This window comes from Perca flavescens, chromosome 5 (genome assembly GCF_004354835.1).
Source record: "Perca flavescens isolate YP-PL-M2 chromosome 5, PFLA_1.0, whole genome shotgun sequence".
NCBI lineage: Eukaryota > Metazoa > Chordata > Actinopteri > Perciformes > Percidae > Perca > Perca flavescens.
This window is the reverse complement of record NC_041335.1, coordinates 32,908,669-32,926,031: the sequence shown is the minus strand read 5'-3', so window position 1 is coordinate 32,926,031 and position 17,363 is coordinate 32,908,669. Positions and strand designations below refer to the sequence as shown.

Genomic DNA, 17,363 nt, shown 5'->3' with positions numbered 1-17,363 from the left:
CTTCCTTTAACTTTGAGATATGTGGGCCACCAATTGTCACTGACTCGACCCTCGAAAGTAATTTTCAGATTATTTATTCCACTTACCTCTTGTCCAGTTACAATGATAGGGCATCAATATTTCAATTATATTTAAATAAAATACCACAAAATATAACAAATATGACAGGGAATTGTAAACCAAACTATTGTAGAAATAATTAAAATGCTTTTGTTAAATCCATGGTTTTCTTATATATATATATATATATATATATATATATATATATATATATATATATATATATATTTTTTTTTTTTATTGGGTCACTCAAAGTTCTTTGGATTTCAGAAAGCAAACCTTTAGAGTGTTGTGGTGTAGGTAAAAGTGGGTTATATTGATATAGTTTAGGTCACAAAGTAAATAACGTTGGAAAGCGAATAATATCTAATTAATTTGTTGATTGAATTTTTTATATTTTATCTGAATCTGACAATTAGCTGGAAACTTAAGTTATTAAATAAATGCAGTAGAGCAAAAAGTGAAAAATTTGGTTGGTATAAAAACAATGTTGGTTTTAATGAAAACATAATGATGAAATAATTTTTGCATTCTTCTGATTCTACATCAAAAGGCAGTTAAAACGTTAAACCCCTAACTGCAGCAGGTGATGTCATTGTCACTACCAGTCGACCACCAGTGTGTCCTGTTCGAGAATAAATCTAATCTGTAATTCTCAGTAACCAAGTTAGATGGCGCTGTAGCCTATCAGAGAAGGAAAACCCTGTTCACTCGGCTGTCTTTCTGACACTCGTTGACTTTTGTGAAAGAGACATGGGCATGACCGACAGGATCTAGTTACTGTCATGTAACCTCAAATAAAACATGAGAATATTAAAAAAATAATGCATACATTCTCGATATATATATGTTAGTATTTTATATGTTAACCTCACGGGTTTTGAACCTATTTCGTGGTTGTTCTTGAGCGCGTCTGTTGGTGTTGTGCTGTATTGAGTTAGCCAACAAGGTACAGTAACGTTAAGCTAACATTAACCTTTGCAAGATAACTAAAAGTTCACACAGTTGTGATATTAATGTTAAAACTTAGATTAGCTTTTCTCTGTTGATTTACTTATATAGCTTAGCTAATAAAGTGAAGGTAAATACAGAAAAATATAGCTAAAGATTAAGTTAGGATATATTAAATACCATTGAGTAATCACAGTGAACATACAGGGTATTCTCATAGGAAATGTTTCCTCACGGTTAATCACTGTGAAAACGTCTGAAATTTGACGTAATGACAAGTGCTGAAGAACTTTTTTTATGGGCCGAATGAAAAAAGTCACCGTTTTAAGTAGATTTTGTGGTAATTTGTACCTCTTTTTTATGAAGCTGTTGAACATTGTCACGATGCGACGACTTTTAACAAGAGTCCTAAACCGAGTTTTGCTGAGTGAGCTCTTTACACCATTGATGGGAATTGAAGCAGAAATACACACACAAGGCCGCCGAAAGCTAGTAAGTGTTTAACCTCACAACATCTACATTTTGTCGACCGCACTGTAGATACATGTATAGTTGTTTAATTTGACTACCATAGATTTACTAAACCAATGATCGCAAATCAATTTTACTGGATTGGTAAATCCCACCAAACACCATTCAAAAATCTGACCATGTAGTACTGTCTTGCTTATTGGACATTAAGTATGCCTCCCATAATATACTTTTGCATATACATTTTCCGGATCAGTCTAAGACCCATTTAAATTCGGTAAACATTTCATTTAAACTAAGTGCTGCATTCTAGGCTAGATATCAAATGAAATATTGAGCTGTACCGCTGCTTCAAGGCTGCGTTAAATTGATAGACTTTAGAATGGAGTTTGGCTTGTTATCTGTTTTTCTACCAGTGTAATTCGACTGATTGGTCTAATGACATTTTGTCCAAGTTTAGCCACAAAAATGGATTTGATAGAGACAAAAACAAAACAGCCAAGTTATATTGTCATCGTGGCACCATAAGGACAATCATCTGGCATTTCTGTTTTATTTTTAATGACTAGTCATATTCCTCATCTATAATGTACTTTGTCATTTGACCTCCAATGTTTTAACTTCTCCTTGCCTTTTTCCACTGTGTCCTGTTCAACGGAAAATAAATAAAAGCACAGTGTGTAGAGGCAGAACACAATGTTAGCAGTGTGTCAACAGCCAAAGAGTCTAATACAATGTAGTCTATAGTGTTTGTGTTAACAGAGCTGTTGCTGCTGCCAGTGGATCAGTACCATCAGTACAAGGCAGCGACTGTATATGTGTTGTGTGTTTATGTCAGCCTCCTCAGCTGACTTTAACTCTCTTTGGCTTTTTTTCTGAGGAAGAATTGTTATTGTAGAAGCAATATTCCATTTGTCATTGTCAATCATCTGATTAAACTTGATTTAACAATAGAGCTCACAGAGGAATATGATGTAGCAGGCTTTGGAAACAGGCAATACTTTTGGTTTAAGTAACTCTTATTTATTTCTGTTACTTTCTGTAGCATACTTATCTGAATTTATGTAGTTGTTTCTTTTGTACTGCTGCAACAACATTTTAATCAATAAAGGTGTAGCCCATCTTGTCTTGCTTTAAATGTATTTAAAACACAGAGATATATAAGTGAAAAGAGATAGTAAATGAAAATAGAGACGTAAAAATGTTTTTAAACTTGTACAAAATGAGAGACAATCCTGGGGAAGATAAAAATATAAAACAAATGAATAAATTCAGGCAGAAAACGCAACATCAGAAGGCAATTATAGTGTTTTGCCTGCTATCTAGGCATTTCCTTTTTTTCATATGTTATAGTCCAAATCTAAAGCAATACCTTAAGATGTATCTGAAGACTTTGTTTTTATTGCTATTCATATGTTTTGTCCATGTCAAACCCAATATAAAGATTATCAGTTAAAACCTACTTAAATCTACAAAAGAACTAAAACAGTATAAAGGGTAGCTTTCAATGTTGTGTGTGTGTGTGTGACAGGTGGTGGGGCTGGGTAACCCAGGGATGGAAGGTACCAGACACAGCGTCGGCATGGCAGTGCTCGGCGCGCTCGCTGCCCGGCTCGGCGTTGCTGACCGTTGGCGTGGCGACAAGCATGTGTCCGGTGAGGTCATCGTGTCAGAGGTACAACAAACACATGTGGTGCTGCTCCGTCCCAGGCTGCTGATGAACATCAACGGAGTGTCAGTGGCCAAAGCAGGTGTGTCTGTCTGTCTGTCTGTCGTGTTATGCAATATGGAGTGATGTTTGTGTGTTTATTTTATTTTCATTGTGAGTATTTATGAACGAAAGTGAGCTCAGGAACAGACTCTCATCGTTATCTTTGTTGTATGCCCTCTGCAGCTCTGCCACTAATTGGTTTTGTTCAAAGTGCTCTATAAGCAAATCCGATTCCTCTCTCCGTCCGTCTCTTTTCTTTGTCATTTAATAAATGGCCTCTGTGGGATAAATAATTCATTAAATCTACAACATGCAGCATCAGTGTGGGGGGCTGGGGGATTTCTAATGAATTAGGACTTTCCTGAAAATGTGTTAAATAAGAAATCAGTAATAGCGTTTACATTTAATTTACAGGTGTACCTAATAAAGTGACCACTGAGTGTACAGTATGTATTTTATATAAATATTTAATTTACTATAGTTGTTACGTGCTGGAAAAGCTTGACAATCTTTAAAACGTGCTTGAATTTGACTTTGGAAAAGGTGAAGAAACCAAGCAATCAAGCAGAAATGGCCAATATTGTCTGCGGTAGCTGCTTTTCTCTGTCAATTTAATTTCTTTTATTTGACTGTTTCGTGTTTGTCTATTTGAGAAACTTTTCCTCAACTTTGGAAGAAAACTTTATTTTAGACTCTAAAAACTGAGATCTATTTGGTTGTTTGTCAAAATAAACAAATGAAAAAAGACAGTTAATATTTGGATATTTATTATCGCTGAACGTGTCTGTGTGTCCTCTCTAGCTGGTAAATACGGCATCAGGCCTGAAGACATCCTGCTGGTCCACGATGAACTGGACAAACCTCTGGGGAAAATCGTCATCAAACACGGAGGAAGTGCCAGGTGGGTTTCATTCATCACGTTGACTTAATACTTCTCCATGCTGGGCGCCAGGATAGCTCCGTTGGTAGAGTGGGCGCCCATATATAGAAGTTTACTCCTCGACGCAGCGGGCCCGAGTTCGTCTCCGACCTGCGGCCCTTTGCTGCATGTTATTCCCCCCTCTCCCTCCCCTTTCATTTCTTCAGCTGTCCTGTCAATAAAGGCCTACAAATGCCCAAAAATAATCTTTATATACTTCTCCATGCTGCAGTTTGAAGGTCTGGACCTGAACGCTGGTGGATCTCCTTCCCTCTAAGAAATAATTACCTAAATGTATTGTTTTCTTATTATGTGAAGTGACAAGATTCAGTTGTGCAAAAACAAACATTGGGATTACAAATATAAGAAAGTTTTGGGGATACTTAATGTAATATTTAGTGGAAAAGAGTCGATGTACGGGAAAACAATTCCACCTGTGTTGAAAATTACAGTAAGAATACAAATTGAACTTCACCTGAAATTCCTCTCGTTCACAGAGGTCATAATGGAGTCCGCTCCTGTGTGGACTGTCTTCAGACTGATGTAAGTAAATGTTCACAATAATACAGGTTTGAATTGTTTTATAAGAGAAACACAGACAATTCAATTCAATTTTATTTATAGTATCAAATCATAACAAAAGTTATCTCAAAACACAGAGTAGGTCTAGACCACACTCTATAAATTCCAAAACCCCAACAATTACAGAGACACTTCTTCCAATAGTGGTTATTGATTAGAAAACATCTTTCAAGAACTTTATTCATCCAAAAGGAACTTTTTGCCAAAGATGTAGTAAAGTATACATAGCAAAATTAATGTATACATGCATTGTAAAATAAAACACATATTCATAGCAGACTACAACTAGAAAAAGTATGTGTGTGTGTATATATATATATATATATATATATATATATATATATATATATATATATATATATATATATATATATATATATATATATATATATATGTGTGTGTGTGTGTGTGTGTGTGTGTGTGTGTGTGTGTGTGTGTGTGTGTGTGTGTGTGTGCATGTGCATGCAGAACAAGTGGAGGTGCCAATCACAAATGCACTGCATGAACAAACGTGAACAATACAAATTGGACCAAACTTTTTGAAGAAACTTTACGTGTGCTTGATGCCGAAACGTTTGCCACTGAAAAAAAATGAAAAAAAGACATAAGACAAAGAAGGGCGCCTGGGTAGCTCACCTGGTAGAGCGTGCGCCCATATAGAGGCTCAGTCCTCGTTGCTGCAGCCGTGGGTTCAGTTCCTTTGCTGCATGTCATTCCCCCTCTCTCCCCTTTCATGTGTAAGCTGTCATGTCAAAACAAAGGCCTCAAAATTCCCCAAAAATTAATCTTAACAAAAAAATAGAGAAAGAAAACTTTTTGTCTTTTTTAAAATGTATAAACTCAAGTGCAGTGTGTGAACCAGCAGGACTGTCTCACGTCCTCTCGTCTCTCTCGCAGGTGATGCCCAGACTTCGGGTCGGCATCGGCCGGCCGACGGGGAAAACGCCGGTGGAGCGTCACGTTCTGGGCCGGTTCTCCTCAGAGGAGAAGAAGGTTCTGGAGTCTGTTCTGGTCCAGAGCGTGGACCTCCTCCTCTCCCAGCTCTCCCAGGAAGATTCCCAACAGGAGTCCCAGCCCCCCTCCTCGCCAGCAGGGGGCAGACAAGCAGCACAGAAGAGGAAGGAGACGGAGCGCTCATCCTCCCCAGCTGAGATCTCTGCTGCTACTCAATGCTGAAGCTCAAAGTGCCTCAAAAACATGAACATGAACATTTACAGAGCGAGCATCTTTATTTATGTATTTATTCTCTGCTGTGAGTTAAAGGACACACATATTTCTACAGAGTAGGATCACCACTGAAAACGATTGACTCCTTCTTCTTGGTTATCCTACAAGAGGACCACAAAAATAGTCCAAATGATCAAAATAAATAGATGCTACGATCTCGTCTTAAAGCAGAGCTGTAACTCATTATGTGTATTGCTTATTGCCACAGAAGAGGTTGTGTTTGTCTGATTTTTGGGTTTGAATAATACCTCAAAAACCTGTCAACAGATTTCAGTCAAAAGGTGGTGTAACAATCGGACAGAGGCAGAACAACAAGTTATGTTTTTGAGCCAAGAATCGATTAAGGATCTCTAACATGCAAGATGTGTAATTTTTTTTAAACATTTTGTGATTTTCTGAGGAAATACTGGACATGAATGGTACATTTATCCCATGTGTCATTTAAAGCTCACACAAACTCAGAAAAAAAGATTTCTATACATTTATTCTGATTTAAAATAATAAATTGAGAGGACTGTGCATCCTTGGTGGATAACTTGTACACTAAGGGGTACTTCTGCTGTTGCCAGGGGGTATGTGGAAAGACTGGAGCAGCTCAACTGATTTGAAAAAAACTTAATTGAAAACTAGTTAGCAAGCGAGCACAAAAGCTTAACCAAGCAACTGAAATGGTTAGCCAAAAGCACTGACTAATCAGTTGCAATAGCTAAAAGTAATGGATAAATGCTTGAAAAATTCTTCTTCACTCCAAGAAATAGTAGTAATAGTAGTAATAGTAGTACGATGACCAAACCAACCAAACCCCAAAAAGTATGAAAAAAATTACAATATCCACTTTTATATATTGGATGAGGAATAACATTTAGAACATACGTTGGGAATCGATGAAGCGGTACGTGTGTTCATCTGACAGGACTGTAGGGGTTCCTCAGACCAAAAAGGTTGGAAACCACTGCGTGTCATGAGACGCTGCTCCGGAGTGTCTTATTTGGAACATAAAGTATAAAAGCAACAGCTTCAGGCCTCATCTGCGTATATTTTGTGGGGGCATTTTAAGCTAATAGACTCCCAAGTGATGCAGTTCTAACAGGTCGAGAGTCAAGAATTGAACTGGAAGAAAACATAAAAGCTCTTTTCGTAAAGCTCAATTTCTCCTCTTTTGTACGTAAAAGTGACAGCGAGCCTCCTCGCGCTGCTGTCAGCCGAACGTACGGTTTGGCTTAAAACATATTGATTTCCCCCCTTTTCCGATTGTCACACTAATTACACTCTTCATCAATTAGTTGCCTTTAATGAGTCACATCCAGTCAAGAGGCGCACTGCGTTCTCACACTGCAGAGAATGCCGGTTGAGGGAGGGGTTCGGCGGGGGAGGTTGCGGACAAAAAAAGCCAGAAAAGAGCATATAAAATAGCGGAAAGAGGCTGACGAGCTGCTGAATGAGGGAAATCAATACAAAGGAGGCCAGTAGATTGCGATGGAGGGCTGAAGAAGAAAGGCAGGCGAGAAACAAAAGGGGCCAAACATTGTTTAGACCCGGTTTGTTTGAGGCCTTCTGTCCTGCTGTAGCTCAGAGTCACAATAGCTGCAGGGACACACTTGTGGACGGAGGATGGGGGGGTGGGCTATAACACACACACGGAAATCCCCCCACCCTCCTTAAACCCACCCGTCTTTCTCTGCTGTGACCCCGTTGAGCCAGCCTTTGCCTCCATCAGGCCACTTTCCCAGCCCCTCCTCACTGGTCAGCTTTAGGAGGCTTTACCAGCAGCTTCAATAACTTTTCTTCTGCAGGGGTCAGAGGTCAGCATTGGGGCCGGACACCTGGGTCTTTAGAGGAGAACCTAAATTTATTCAGGAATGGGACCCCCAACCTTCCACCATGCTCTACGGCCAGGCGTAGCTGGGCTACCGGTGGCCTGCTGGGGGGTCTTCCCACAGATGTGCTAACGCTGCATTAACACAAAGCGAGCCCACTGGCTCCACTGATACTGGGGACACTATATGTTGGCCAGGCTCCAGCGTTGGCGATGACTTTGATCCAGACTGAAATTCCTCAACAACTTGGATGGAATACCATGAAATTTGGTTCAAACATTCATGATCCTGAGAGGAAGAAGTGTAAAAACGTTGATCCCCTGAAACTTTCATTTAGCGCCAAACATTTGCACTAGCCTCAGCTGTACGTTTATTGTGTTCAACGCTAACTTGACTAATGTTAGCATTTATTGGCACACAATTCCCACAAACTTGTTTGTTTTTTGGTTTGACGGCACAACTCTGTGAGTCAGTGTCTGTTTCTGTTTTCAACAAAACAACATATAGTGGTTAAGGTTAGGATAGCCGATTGGCCAGGGGATAGGACCTGAACAAATGGGGTTACGTTACCTTGCGTAAGCATGGACGCCTGGCCAATAAATGCTATTGAAGGGCGGGTCTTGGCGTGGCTATATTGGGATTCGTAATATCGCATCCCGGAATGCTGTGTGGACTCGCCACACCTTCCTCTGCAGCGCTGTGGAGGAAGGTCTTGCAATGCCGGACTAGTGGTCCCCAAACTGAGGTCCAGGCACCAGTAGGAGCCCCACGAAAAGTGACCAGGACCTCACTCACACTCACAATGTCTGGCAGAACAAAAGTATCACCACACCCTGTGTCAACTGATGGTTGTTGGCAGATATCAAAGTCTACATTCTGGGGTTCTTTGTTGTATTTTCTAATTCAGATTTCCAGCAGCTCCTATGGAACAAATCTGACAAGGACAACGTTGACACGATGATATCTGAAATCTAATTCTAATCTCTTCAAACTGATATCTGCGTTTGAATGCAAAGTCTCTAGGCAATGGGAAAAGATTTTGGTATCAGAAGCATTCTGGTTTCCGTTTGTAGTCAGAGTAGTATTAGTGTCACATTGCCAGCTCTATCTCCACAGCGCTGTGGAGTAAGGTCTGGCTTCACCACACATACATTCCAGGATAGGAGGGGAAAAAATCTCTGAGAAATGGTCTCAGGAGCATTTGCACCCCGCAAAAGAAAACATCACATACAATATTAAATGAAGTTAACTGTTCACACAATACAGTGATCTTTTTAAATGAGCTGGATACATGGTTAAATCTCATTTGCTCTTACCAGTGTATCGGCGTGTGTACTTCGTCCACAGCAATCCGACCAATCGGTCCCAAAACCTCCCAGTTAGATAGTTAATGCCGTAAACATATTTTTTGTGACTCTTTACAATCACTTACCGAAACACCCAAGCAGGCCTGCCTTGTTGCACAAGCTAGTGTAGCATGCTAGCTCCAAGTTTGTTGTTTGTTTGTCGTTTCCTGTAGCGAAGGGATTTTGAGGCGGCGGCAACACACAGAGCGGGAGGTGAGGGACAAAGCCTGACATCCGCGCCAGATGTCTAACATTATGTTTAAAATATTTACATACATGTATATATTTCATATCATATCATATAATATATGCTGTTATATATGCTCACATTATATATATATATATCGTATATTGTATTTTATCATCATCGCGACATCAACTGGCGCAATACACACATCGCAAAAGGCTACGACATATCGCGAAAAACACAGAGATCGTTTGTGTTAGTTGAAAGAAAATATCAGTAGAAAAGTACACTTTAAAATGTCACTGTAATTCGTTTTTTAGTGGTGCCTTTTTAATATTCAATTCAATGTTCAATTTGATCAATAAAAGAATGTTGGAAATGATTTCCTTTCATCTGTTTTTCATAGTCAACAAGCAGTTTGTTGCATTTTAACAGAATGCTGAAAGCAGCAGACATGCAGAATGGAGTACACTATAATATATGTTTATTTATTGCTTATTCAACAACATTATCGCATATTTTCCCTTATGTTGTGCAGCTCTAGTATGTATAATATCTCCTATATTGACTCATAGTGTCTCTATGGCCCAGAGCAGTGACCTCACTGTGCTTCATGTTATTTGTATCACCATTAGTCTAAAGGTAACCCTCATGATATTTCTATAATATATCTGCAGGGATTGAACACCCGTTTGTATTGACCTTTTTAATGCATTTTATCTCTTGGTGTATTCCTATAATGTTCCAGTAGGGACCTTACGTGTCTTTCAGTATCACTACACTACACTTTTTTCATGAGGCGTATTTATTGAACAGACTGAAGCCGTCGTGGTTTCCCATGGCACAGTGAATCCAGGCCCGTTGGGGATCCTTTTTCTCATTCGTCTCTTTCTGCTGAGCAAGCATTAATAACGCGTCCTTTTCCCCTTTCATAGCCATAATCTCCAGTGATCTCGGGCCTCCCGCACTAAATTATTCTTACAGGGCCATGAAAAGGCAGCAGCGGGGCCCTTTAAGAGGCAAATGAGCATCCAACGTGCAAAAATGTTCCCAGCAACGGAAATGTTAACTCACCGTACAGAGCAGAGCAGGGCGGAGGGGATCCACTCACATGTCTGATGAGAGGATGAGGAAGGGTCCGCCATCGCAAAGCCTGCTGGGTAATTTATCCTTTAACCCCTTGTCTTACTGTTTACATTTGGCTTTAAGCTGATGGTTTTGTACAGAGCAACTTATAAGGAGTGCAACAGTAAAGATGCACATGCTGGGATAATATATCACTCTGGGATCCACTGTGGAGGTTTTAGAAGCCAATACAGATACAAAAATGTCAAGAGTTCATTGTTTCATGCCCAAAATGACAAGCATTTCAGACCATCATGGGACAGTTAACACTCACAATTGAAACCCAAAGTAAAAGGTATCCCTTCATGGTGGTTAGCTCTGTAATTGGCCTTATGAAAGCTGTTTCAGCCGTGTTTCTATTCATGCATTTTTACGAACATTTCAAAGTCTCGCCTCAGAAAAGCCAAATGGAAACGCCAACATTTGATTGAATCTTTTTCATTCTCCTTTGAGGTGTTTTTTTTGGACTGGTGGACTGACCAGCAGTGGCACGAAAGTTACAAAAAAATTGTGGCACACCAATGGAAATGTTGGAAATGTGTTGCACGTGTGAAGTTGCAACACTGACTGAATTAGAAAGCGTACAGATGTATGGATGAAAATGGAGTAAGCTAATTATGGTCAACTCATTCGCTTTTGATCATTCTTCTCCGGAAAGAGAATTGTCATCACATTGTCAGAAGCTGTGGCTTGGTTTGTTTACAGTCTGCAAAGCCCTAAAGCTTTGTCCAACATCAGAGATTATAAAGTGTTTATTTGATGGAAAAGTATAACAGCCAAACACCAACTAAGGACTAATGTTTTCAACATGGACACCGATAATACTACAGTTCCTGAGACTGGGGACACATCTTCTCTTTAATCGGAGGGGAGGAGTTACACAGGTGTTAACTACATGTAATTGGAGTCAGGTGACTTTACGGTCTATATGTACACATGCTTCTTTTTTTCCTTTCTTCCCTCACAATATTTTCCATAAATTGTCTCCATAAGCCAAAGAGCTAAAGACTGTGTCACACGGTTGTTTGAGGTCCTTTGTTTACCAGCAAAACAAGGTGTTTCAACTGCTCCACGGGATGGTTTCTTCAATAATTTATTTAAAAATCAAACGGGATACTTCTGCACAGCAATAAAAAAAATTACTTAAAAACTCAAAAACACAACTCTCCTCCAGCAGGTCACATCAGGGATCCTCTTTCTTTGTCCTTTTTCCTCCTTCTCCTGCACCTGTTTGGCATCCACCTTTAACAAGCACATCATTAGATCTTGTGGCCAATCATCAGCTGTGTGTGTGTGTGTGTGTGTGTGTGGGGGGGGGACAGGCAATCACAGCTGCTTCTCATAATCCTAATGTTTCAAATTAGAAAAACACAGAAAATCCACAAACACTGGAACAACTGTTTGTTTGATTTACACTATCATTTTGTTATTTTTTGTTCTGCTCTAAACCAAATTTAGATTTTAACATTGTTTTGTTTAATATTGCTGTCTTTTTTAAAAATGTGTAACACAGGATATATTAAGCATTACCTGCAGAAGCTGATCGCTTAATTTTAATTACAGAAAAAAATATTGTCCTATGTTTAATTTGGTTGTGTTTTGTAGGACTCGATTTCGATCCGTCCGCTCTTTTTTTTTAACTACAAAAGTTCACCAAATGTTTAGGTTATGAATATTTCAAAGGTATAATAATTATATAAATCATTGAAGAAAAAAGGTACTTTAAGGATATTAATTCACCTTCATGACCCATGATCTCATCAGAAAAAAATTACACTTTTCCATATTTTAACATTTCAATATAGGTGTAAATGTAACTTGAAACTTGCTCCATATAAACAATATAAATATAAATAGTTTTTAATTTTTATTTAATTGAATTAAATTTACAAAATAATTTCACCTCTAGGTTCAGATGTTCTAAGGGCTTTTGTTCATAGTTTCAGATTTCAATTTTCACATTTCAATTCAAACATTTCTAATATTTACATTTTAGATGCTATGTTAAAACGAAATATGTCTTCAAAGACTGAAACAACTTCAAGAAAAATACTTCAAGTAGCCTAAATGAACGAAAAATGTAGGGCTCCATTTCAATTTATTTCTCCTCAAAATCAAAACTAATTTGGTTGTAAACAGTGGCTGTTTGGGATGCACAAATAAAGAATTATTTTTTTTCCCGTTTGGTTTAAGGTGAAATTTACATGATCCTTTTTGTTTATTGTTGTTATCCTTTTGTCCACCATCACATCATCAGTGAGGGGAAACCTCTGTAAGCTCCAACTGTCTCTCACAGCAAGAAGGAAACGTCATCTGTTACACTCAGTGTGTGTGTGTGTGTGTGTGTGCGTGTGTGCGTGCGTGTGTGACAGAATACAGTGTTTATGCAGAAGGGTTAACAGTGTTTTGATTGTAATTGTAAATGATATAAAAGCTAGAGAGAGACAGAGAGAGAGAGAGAGAGAGAGAGAGAGAGAGAGAGAGAGGAAAAATAAGACCGTTGTTTCTTTAAGAGGTTTGATGGTTGTTCAGTCGCAGCTGCTCTCTCTCTCTCTCTCTCTCTCTCTCTCTCTCTCTCAGTGCAGATTCATTACTTCTTCTTCTTCTCCTCCTCCTCCGGGCACAAAGGGGAATTTATCATCACCCCCGCGGTGTGTGTGAATGTGTGTGTTTATTCAAATCTCAGTACCAAGAGCGGACCGGCCCCACTCCCGAGCTCTCTCTCGGTGACACGGACGCACCGGGGCTTATTGTTGGAGGAGCCCCAGAAAAAGCCCCCCAAATCGGCCAGTAAGGGAGGAGGAGGAGGAGGAAGCGGAGGAAGAGCAGGAGGAGACCAGGAGCGACGGAAGCAAACCGGCGGTGGCGGCCAGCGCTGCTTGTGGCGGCGGTGTGCCGTCCGCTCGCACCCCGCGTCCTCCCTGCGAGCCTCCGGGGGTGGGTGGGTTGGGGGTGGGGGGGGGGGGGGAGAGCATCCAGCCTCCCCAGCCCGATCCCCTCCTTCCATCATCAGCCTCCTTTCCCCCTGCCTGCCGCTGGAGTAGCCTCAACTGCTTCCTAATTATCTCCTGGAACTACACGCGGAGGAGCAGGTGCACATCATGCAACCTGCAGCACATCTCCCGTCATTTTTCTTTTCTTTTTTTCCCCCTCTCTTTTCCAGATTCGTGCAGCTGAAAAGAGCGGTAGCCTATAGATGGTAGGCTATAGTTGCATCTTTTTTTTTTTTTTTTGAAGGTTTTCTCTGGGGGAGAGGGAGGGGGAGACTACAAGGGGAAGGAAAGAAGGATGGAGGAGAGAGAGAGAGAGAGAGAGAGATGCGTCTTAACAGGTGCAGATATGGCGGAGAGGAGTTTTGGTCCAAAACTGCTTTGATTCCCGGGATTGCTCTTTCCGTTTTCTTCCCCCCCTTCTGCACATACACTCAAAGTTATTGTCTGTCTGTGCGGTGTTTATGAATGGAAGCTGATATTGCTTCTTTTTTTCTTTTCTTTTTTTTTCCTCGGCTGCTGTTTATTGGGATTATTTCCGATGTATTGGAGAGCGGCTAATTAGCGGCTGTGATTGGATGGTAGGGCTATGGCCGATGTGGCCTCCGATGTGTAGTCAGTGTTTGAGTGTGCAGGCTGTCTTCACATTGAATGGGAGTCGTGATGGAGAAGAAGACTCACTTGTTAACACACCAATCCTTTAGAAGGCCTTTAGAAGAAAAGAAAAAAAAAAAAACCTATAATCTTAATCTGTGAGCCTTATTATTTTTCTTCTCGCGATGTCTGTTTTGAAGGCGATTTGATTTGTGTTTCTGAGCTCTAGCTGCTGATTGTCCAAACGCAATTCTTGTGAAATTTCAAATCCAAACCCGAGAATTGTGCATGGACATCTGTTGCTGGACGCTCCTGCACTTCTGATCCTCTTTTACCCGGATACAATGTGTTTTTTTTCTGTTTTTTTTTCTCTCTGCATGTGGCTCATTCGATTCATTATTTTAAATCATAATTTCCTTTAATTTATTAGTCTGTATAGCCTATATGTGTTGTGGGATTTCTGTCTCAGGGCCTTTTGGAGGGCCACAGTCTTATCCTGCCACTATCATTTGACTCCAATTACTTTTTGGTTTGTTTTTATGAAGTACAACTCTCTTTAAAAAAAAAGAAGCAGTTATTTCGTCTCCTTTTAACTAATGAACTGAAGCAGAAAAATGCCCCCACACACTCACTTTCTGCAGATTTAGTTTCATCAAAAGCCTGCAGAAGAAGGAGGCCAACCCCAAAATACAGAGTGATAATTAAGTATTTTACAAGCTGGGACATTTTTCTTAAGTTGTTGGAGTGAAACTAATATTTCCCAGGCAGACCCAGCTTCTCTCTTTATTTGCACTTTCCCCTTCTGAAAACGGCGCAGGGAAGGTTTATTGTCACTCCACTGGTGAGCTTTTGTTGCCGCCTTTTGTTGGCGTTTTGGGGATTATAATTAGCATAATTCTTCAGGAATGTATCATTTTAATTTTGTTTAACAAACCGTGACCTTTTCCAAGCCCTTTTATCCTTTGATAAAGGATGCCATTACAAGCCAATAAAGACGGGATCCGTTTGTACTGATTCTATACTGTTGGTGAATAATAAAGAATGAATGATCATTGGGAGCATCAGATCTTCTTTTCCTTTCTTCTTCTGTTCATCTTTCCTGATTTTTTTATTTTTTATTTATCTCATGCGCATGCAGTTTTTTTTTTAACCATTTATTATTATTATTATTATTTTTATTATTTTTATTATTATTATTATTATTATTATTATTATTATTGTTATTAAAATTGTATTTATTAGAGCAACAGTTCAAGTTAAGCAGGTTAAATGTTTGTAAAGAAACAAATGATTGGGCATTTTCTTCTAGCATTTTTTAAAAGGGGGGAGGAATGTATGTAATAATAATAATAATAATGTATTCTTCTTGTGGTCTATCAGGATCCATGTTTAGTTTGTTTGCTCTCATCCTGACATTATTCATCAGAAATCAAAAGGTGCATGAAACAAGATACATTTATTTTTTTTTCTTCATTTATTTATCTTATTCAATGCTTTGTCTGTTTTAAGATTAATTTAGTTTCATTCCAGAAAATTGGATAGATGGATGCAAAAAACCTATATATATATATATATATATACAGGCCAAAAGTTTGGGCACACCTTCTCATTCAATGCGTTTCCTTTTTATTTTCACGACTATTTACATTGTAGATTCTCACTGAAGGCATCAAAACTATGAATTAACACATATGGAATTATGTACTTAACAAAAAAGTGTGAAATAACTGAAAACATGTCTTATATTTTAAATTCTTCAAAGTAGCCACCCTTTGCTTTTTTATTAATAATGGAAAAAATTCCACTAATTAACCCTGACAAAGCACACCTGTGAAGTGAAAACCATTTCAGGTGACTACCTCATGAAGCTCATTGAGAGAACACCAAGGGTTTGCAGAGTTATCAAAAAAAGCAAAGGGTGGCTACTTTGAGGAATCTAAAATATAAGACATGTTTTCAGTTATTTCGCACTTTTTTGTTAAGTACATAATTCCATATGTGTTCATTCATAGTTTTGATGCCTTCAGTGAGAATCTACAATGTAAATAGTCATGAAAATAAAGAAACACATTGAATGAGAAGGTGTGTCCAAACTTTTGGCCTGTACTGTATATATATATATATATATATATATATATATATATATATATATATATAGATATATAAACATCTTCAAAAAGTTAGAAAACTTCAATCATATGTCACACTGAAATGTACTTCTTTCATTTCTTTTTCAGAATGAGGTTTACATTTTTACAGTGAATCTCAGTGTTGAGTGGAACTTGCTCTAGATGTTAGATGGGTTCTAAGTCTATAATCTCAGCCTGTGAAAGCTGTGACATAGACAGGACTCTGACAGGCTGTCACAGCAGAGTAAACCGAACCCCCCCCCCTACCCCCAGTTTGACTTTGGCCTCCTTAGGTTTTTGAGACAGGGGTCTGTTTGATTTTCACACCACAGCATCGCCTGGGCTCGGACGCGTCGGGTCTCCTTAGACTAATTTGCTGCTGTAATCCGCTGTCAGCGTGTTGCCCGAGGAGCAGAGCGGCTCTGCCTCACAACAGTGGATTAAAAAACTCGGGGAGGTGTGTGTGTGTATGTGTGTGTATGTGTGTGTGTGTGTGCCGAGTCCAAACACAGTCCACCACCCAAGTTGGGGAGAAAAACACACAGGTCGTCTGTTGACCGAGTGCCACTGAACGCCTCATGATTGGATCACAGCAGAGACCCCTTGTTATGTCAAAATCTTAGACTGAAAAAAGTGAGTTTCGGTACCAAAGAAAGTATCTTTTTACAAATGTGTTTCATTTAACAAAAGAAAGTAAAGTTTTAAACACAAGAGGCGATACACTTTGTGCAAATAGAATACAGTTCTAAAATTGGCACATTTTTGATTGAAGTCTGGAACTAGCAGATCAAAGTCAGTGCAAACATTTGGGTGTTGACAGTTTTCATACAGTGCTTCAGTCATATTCAGCCGAGTACCAAAAAAGTGAAGGGCTTTGATACCCAGCTCGATTTTTGAGTCCAACAAATAAAAAAAAAGGTGTAAAACTGTAATAACATGAAGCATTTTAAAGTTTTGTGAAACAAAGTACAACGGAAATGTTTAATTTAAGGAATGACGTCTAAAAATGAAAAAAAGGGAGATTAAAAAAGAATCCTACTATTTAATAATAATAATGTATACTTTATTAATCCCGCAGGGGGAAATTACAATGTTTTCACTCTGTTGTCATTACACACATTACACACAGGCCTGAATAACACACACATGCTCAGTGGAGAGACATCAGAGTGAGGGAGCTGCCCATGGAAAGGCCCCCCGAGCAGTTGGGGGTTCGGTTGCCTTGCTCAAGAGAACCTTGGCAGTGCCCAGGAG

At 39.2% G+C, this 17,363-nt stretch overlaps 1 protein-coding gene across 2 annotated transcripts; it reads left to right on the top strand.

Moving 5' to 3' along the window:
• Positions 1–793: 793 nt before the first annotated feature.
• On the top strand, positions 794–6,440 carry ptrh1 (peptidyl-tRNA hydrolase 1 homolog). 2 transcript variants are annotated; one of them, XM_028578499.1, is made up of 6 exons: positions 794–1,009; positions 1,378–1,503; positions 3,014–3,233; positions 3,995–4,094; positions 4,610–4,655; positions 5,592–6,440. In XM_028578499.1, exons 2-6 carry the CDS (start codon positions 1,396–1,398, stop codon positions 5,868–5,870), a joined length of 753 nt encoding a protein of 250 aa, XP_028434300.1. In that variant the 5' UTR covers positions 794–1,009; positions 1,378–1,395; the 3' UTR covers positions 5,871–6,440. The 2 variants fall into 2 exon arrangements, with proteins under 2 accessions (XP_028434300.1, XP_028434299.1); XM_028578498.1 differs by lacking the exon at positions 794–1,009 and having other exon boundaries at positions 1,029–1,503.
• The last annotated feature ends 10,923 nt before the right edge of the window (positions 6,441–17,363 follow it).

Bases quoted from the DNA above. Each gene is read 5' to 3' on its own strand.
- ptrh1 (XM_028578498.1), top strand. From the start codon at position 1,309: ATGGGCCGAATGAAAAAAGTCACCGTTTTAAGTAGATTTTGTGGTAAT. The intron at 4,095-4,609 runs GTGGGTTTCATT...TCTCGTTCACAG, and splicing joins AAACACGGAGGAAGTGCCAG to AGGTCATAATGGAGTCCGCT. The intron at 4,656-5,591 runs GTAAGTAAATGT...TCTCTCTCGCAG, and splicing joins TGGACTGTCTTCAGACTGAT to GTGATGCCCAGACTTCGGGT.